The sequence below is a fragment of the Nanorana parkeri genome, unplaced genomic scaffold (assembly GCF_000935625.1).
Source record: "Nanorana parkeri isolate BGI_ZX_2015 unplaced genomic scaffold, ASM93562v1 scaffold879, whole genome shotgun sequence".
Lineage (NCBI taxonomy): Eukaryota > Metazoa > Chordata > Amphibia > Anura > Dicroglossidae > Nanorana > Nanorana parkeri.
In genome coordinates, this window is record NW_017307147.1 from 272,378 (window position 1) to 278,054 (window position 5,677).

The 5,677-nt window shown below is 43.5% G+C and overlaps 1 protein-coding gene across 1 annotated transcript in view; it reads left to right on the forward strand.

Annotated features, from left to right (window-relative positions):
- The window catches only part of TENM4 (teneurin transmembrane protein 4), a 237,822-nt gene that overhangs the window by 168,635 nt on the left and 63,510 nt on the right, over window positions 1-5,677 (forward strand). The window contains exon 15 of the mRNA XM_018565717.1: window positions 2,824-2,943. Coding sequence (XP_018421219.1) covers window positions 2,824-2,943 — 120 coding nt within the window. The remainder of the gene's footprint in view (window positions 1-2,823; window positions 2,944-5,677) is intronic.

Genomic DNA, 5,677 nt, shown 5'->3' on the forward strand with positions numbered 1-5,677 from the left:
AAGGGAGGGGGGGGAACCAGGGAAGGCCAAATGTAAACAAATTAAACCAGTTTTAACCAATTCTCTAAATTTGGAAATTAGCTTTTATTTCCTATAATTTCCCAATAATCTTCAATATCTTTAGATCCACAACTTTCATAAAATGATACCTGGTGATTGTGTCACAAAGGTACTTGTTCAGGCACTTCCTGTTATAGGTAGACAAAGCTCTGTTCCTGTTTCCCACTTGTGCTCCTGCCTTGTCACCCTGCCACATTGGCACCCATTGGAGAGTCCAACTGGCCATTTCCACACACATTACCATGGCATGGTACCCACCTGAGAAATGCCACGTAGCCATCCTTGGAGTGCATGTAGACCAGGAAAGGCTGCAAAGAGCCTTGAGATCAGCAGCACTGGGATGCAACAAAGGATAAGTAAAAAAAAAAAAAAGATAAAAACATCTATTTTATTTAAAACAAATTGCAGTTGCATATGATACCCAATGCGGAAACATATTAGATGTCATCTGTTGGGGTTTACATCTACTTTAGTGCTGGTACACTAGGAGGTGATCCAAAGCTTCCTGTTATATTAATCTTTTTTTTCCCAAGAATTCTTGAAGGGTACGGTTGACTATATTAGTACAACTCCTGTTTAGTGTGCTGTCAGGGTCATCTATTCCTCCAGAAAGGTCATTTTATTGTCTGGGGTCCTGGAACAGAAGCTCACCCTCTGCGAGGTTTCCGCAAGTCATCGCTCATTCTGTAAGTAGCAAATGTATGAGCGGGAATTACTTATTAAAAGCCCGTTGACCCGTGATTTAAAGATGCGTCCCGTGCCGCAGAGATGTCACCTCTTCCCAAGGCTGAATATTGGCTCTGACAACAAAACGACTCTCCCTTCCATTGTGTCACATCTCCTCCCATGAAAGATATTCATTTAGGAGTCGATCTGAAGCTCGGTTATCGGCGCCTTTTTATTGGGTTTTGTATTCATATGTTCTCATCTGAGGCTTCTCTTATCAGAGTGATCTGAGAATGGCGCTTTGCAGCTTCCTTTTACAGGCGCTGTAAATAATGCAAGACTCGGCCTTCCTATGGGAGAGGCAGGTAGACTCCGGAGCTGTCCCAGATGACATTCTGAATTATTCCTTGCTGTGTTAATAAATAAAAGCCTGTCACATATCAGGATAAGGTGAGGGAGATAGCATGGAGACAAAAGCAGGGTGGTCTGAAGCTTACAAACAATTGCATTTTTAATAAGCTGTATTCCTGGCTACAGTCACATGGGGTTATTACTTAGAAATGTGGATAACAAAGAACACATTGCATATATGGACCTAATTTATGGAAAGTCCAAAAGACATTTAGACTAGGGAATATGTATAATATACGGTATAATAGACCTAGATTGTTAGTTTTTAGTGCTGATAGCATGGTGCCAGTGACATCGGTTGCTTCCGGCTCATGGCTCAGATTTATATTGCTGTCTGTGTCCCCGTTAGAATAATTCACCCTCTCTATTTGTCCTTGTGACTGTAATTGCCGAAAGTTAAGAAGATCCCAAATGTTGGGTTTTCACCAGAACAGGGATAGATGGGAAATTTTCAAAAAGGGGGACACTTGTTCTTGAAGCCTACTGACCACCAGGGTTTTCCCTCGCTTTGCAGGGATTACTTCTCATTTGCCCTTGTGGCAAATCCCCCCCAGACCCACCCCTAATGGGACAGTGATGGAAAAAAAAAAGCTGATGGGTATAACCTTCCCTTACTCTATGCAAAACTAAAAAGAACACTTTGCCTTAGTTCTACGTTAATACACTGGTAGAGTTCTATACGAACGTTCATTCTAAAAATCTCCTCAGAACATTCAATAATGCCATCAGAGACTTGACGAAGGTCTTTCCAAATTTGGTTTAGTTATAACATTCGATGATGGAAATAAATGGCGTTTTCTGAACGAAAACCACATTCACTGTTAAGATTTTTGGAGTATGCTGCTTCCAAGCCCATAGTTGGGTCACCCGAGGACACCGCGTGCCACACACCAGGCCGGGGCTCGTCCTATGTCCCATCCACCGTTTTTAGAATACAATAACTTGGAGGGGAGATTCCCCCATCCACACCGTTTAGCTTTAGGTGTGTGGGAAAATTTCTTGTTCCAAACAAATGTACACAGTGTCTCCACCTAGGTAGGGGCTCTTTGTTCATTTGCCAGCATTTGAAGCTTACGTAGTCCCGCTGACTTTTTTTTCCTGAATTAACTTCTCTGATTTGCTCCCTTTTGGTTTGTTAAAAGCGTCCTCTTCTATCTCTAAAAAAAAACTGTTGATCCTGACACAAATCCATTAAGCTTCTAACTTCCAGGACACTTCCTGCTCTGTCATAATGTTATCAGTGATAACAGCCCTGATTAGTTCCTTTTGGGCATTATAGAACCCCCCCCCCCCCTTATGTTATGCAGATACAATACCAGCATTGAGTTTTCACCAGTGGTGTCGCCAGGGAAAGCAGTGTAACTCAATGGGTTGGCATAGCTGGAATATGAGGCCAATGGGAAGCAATCCCCAAATATTGAAGTCCTGATCCAACTTGGTACACTCCTTCGAGCTTGACATTTGGAGGGCTCTCAATGGAATCGGGTAACGAGTACTATGTACACACTGCAAACATTCAAACAAGTGAGACCTTACTGTCTTCCGACTGTATAAATGATATCATAGGGTCCTGCCGTTTACAGGAGGTGCTATAGAAAATTAGAAGAGGCCTATAATATGTGTATATGATGTTTAATATACAGATTACCATTCGTTTACATTTACACTCTTCTCATCTTTTTGCAGACACGCCTGTGTAATCCGCGGACAGGTGATGACATCAGATGGGACTCCGCTAGTGGGCGTGAATATCAGTTTTGTCAACGTCCCTCCCCTGGGATATACCATTAGCAGACAAGATGGCAGGTAATGTAGTAAACGCCGTATATTATAAACCGCTGAAACCTTAGCTTGTATCCTAGACCTTTTAATTTGCTTAGTGACAAACACTAATATATACACTGAGTGGCCAGATTATTATGACCACCCTATCAGTACTTTGTTGGGCCATGAGATAACTCCACGAGATGACTTCGTTGGGCCGCCTCGTGACTCCACGAGATGGTGAAAGGTGATGCGAGGAATCTGACACGGCACTGTTGCCCTTCTGTTGTCTTGTACCAGTCTTGCCCCTCCCCCGTTCTGCCCTAACATTGACTAGTCACTGACGTCCACAATTCGCACGTTCAGACCCAGATTTTCGGCTGACAGTCCGGTCTTTAAACACTTTAACAATGAGCCCCTCTTGAACATTTAACGAATTCTGCTGTTTTGCTGATACTCGCTCCATGGCTCAGAGCGCCAACAATCATCCCACGTTCAAAGGCTGTTAAATCGCGTTGTTTCCCCGTATCTTCAGAAACAAATCACTTCTACTGTCGTGGTAAACAACCCGCTCCCCTATTTATAATGGTCTGGCCCTCTAGCAACTTCAGCGCCAAATTATAGCTAATTTGCCTACAAACGTCAGGTGGTCATAATAATCTGGCCACTCAGTGTATATATATATAATTTTGCAAGCAATTGAACGCATTATATGCATCACATGTACAGAGTCAGGAGTGCAGGGCTAGTGTTTGATACTGAAAAAGCTGTGGTCATGGCTTTTAAGCACTGGCAGTGTGTGTTAGGAATGTTATATTTATAAGAGATGAGTGGGGCTTGGGCCTAGTCACCGCGCTGGCACTGGAGTCTGAAATACCATGGAAGAACCCAACGGATGGATGCAATGGGAAGTGTCTATGTAACCAGGTAGCCGAATGGATACCCTGAAAAAGGAACCTTCCACTCTACAGATGTGCAAGAAGACTCCAGACCTGACACATCGCATGACCAAGTCCAACTACAGCCAAAACATTTTGGTATTTTAGATAGATTGGGGAAGGTTTGGAGCCTTTTTCAGGTGTTAATTGCTTTCTGCACTTTTGCTTCCTGTCAGGACAGAAAGTATTAGGAAATCTCAACAGCAAGTAGACAAAATCACATTTGTAAGGAGAGCTTAAAACCTCAGCAAATGTTTTTGTTGCTGTTTCTGCCTTTCTTTGGACACCCCGTTCCTCCCCAGTTCTTGCGTTGGTGTCTCATTGGCGGGAAGTAAGGGAAAATCGTTTCAATGGCACCGCAAATAAATAAAAACGTGGGAGCAATGTAAAATCTTCCCACTATAAAATTAACCGGAGTTAGGCCTTAAGTAGACGTGAACTCTCAAATTAAAGTTCATCGCCCAATAGTTGGATCGCTGGTCTATTATCAAAATGTTTTATTCCTTGAAAATGTACTGTGGTGCATGCTTCCTCAGAAACTTCTGTGTATGTACATGTGCTCCACACAGTGGCGACAGAACTACATTTCCTTGTATGCATAGCACTGGGAGTCCTTGCAGTGGCTTGTACTCATCTTGGGAAGCAGCAACACAGATGGGAAGTGCTGTCAATCACTTTCTTTAGTAGGTCGGCATACGTGAGAGGAAGCTGTTTTACTGTGTCCTGCTGTGCCCCTCACTTGCTGGGGAGGCATCTATAGTCATGTAGGTTTGTAGTACTCTCTGCATGAGTTTGCCCCAGATGACAACAGTTATCCTGCTAGCAGACTGTTGTCACCCAGGGACAGGAAGAGGGGATAGACCTTTAGTAAATAGCAATACCAAAGACAGCTTGCTGGAGTGGAAGCACTAAGAGGACATCTTGGTAGACAGCAGTTTTACTGAATAACAGTTTAGGTGTAAAGCCCATCTCAAGGAAAACCAAAAAGAACCCTTGCAGTGGGGCTACCTACATACTGCAAAAGTTAAGTGCTTGTTTCTGCCTAATGACTGGAGTAAACCCGATTTACTTACTTGATCCCCACTCCCTCCTCCCTACCTCCAGGCTGCTAGACCGGTCCCCGCGGCCTCTTCTTCCGTGGGCTCCATCACGTCTAATGCAGGTTCCATAGACCTGCATTTGACTTTAGGATGCCATGGGGCATTCCACCAGCTGGAGCAGAGGAATAGAATACTAGATCACCGATTGCTGGGGGAGCAGGGATCACGTAAGTAAAACACCTTTACTCCAGCCCATAGAAAAAACAAGCACTTAACAAGGTAACCCCACTCCAAGTGTAGATTTTTGCTTGCCCAGAGATGGGCTTTAAACATTAGCGGGGCTTTAGTTTGAATGACCGTAAAGAACTTTGTTAGGTCAACAGGGTTAGACCACCAGCCCAAGACTATATATATAAAAATAGTCAACACTGTTATTATTTTGTACACTTTATATATATATATGTGTGTATATATATATATATATATGTATATATTATAAATGAGTCCTCATTTAAAATGCTGGGGGACAAAAACGTATGCAGTCAACAGCACCCCCCAGAGTCCTCGCCTCCCTTCCTTTGGTTCACTTGAGCAATGGCCGCAGTTACAAGGTTGCTATGTGCAACGCTTATTCTCTTGTCAGGCAGTTTCTATACACCAGGCCCAAGGTAACAAGAAACGATGGAGATGAACTAGAGGGAAGTCTCGGGGGAGAGGAAGAAGCGTGGCGCTTTCGTGACCTCCAGCACAGGCCGCCATTCTTAGCTAAGTAATGTAATGCAGCATTGCTGAGCTGCA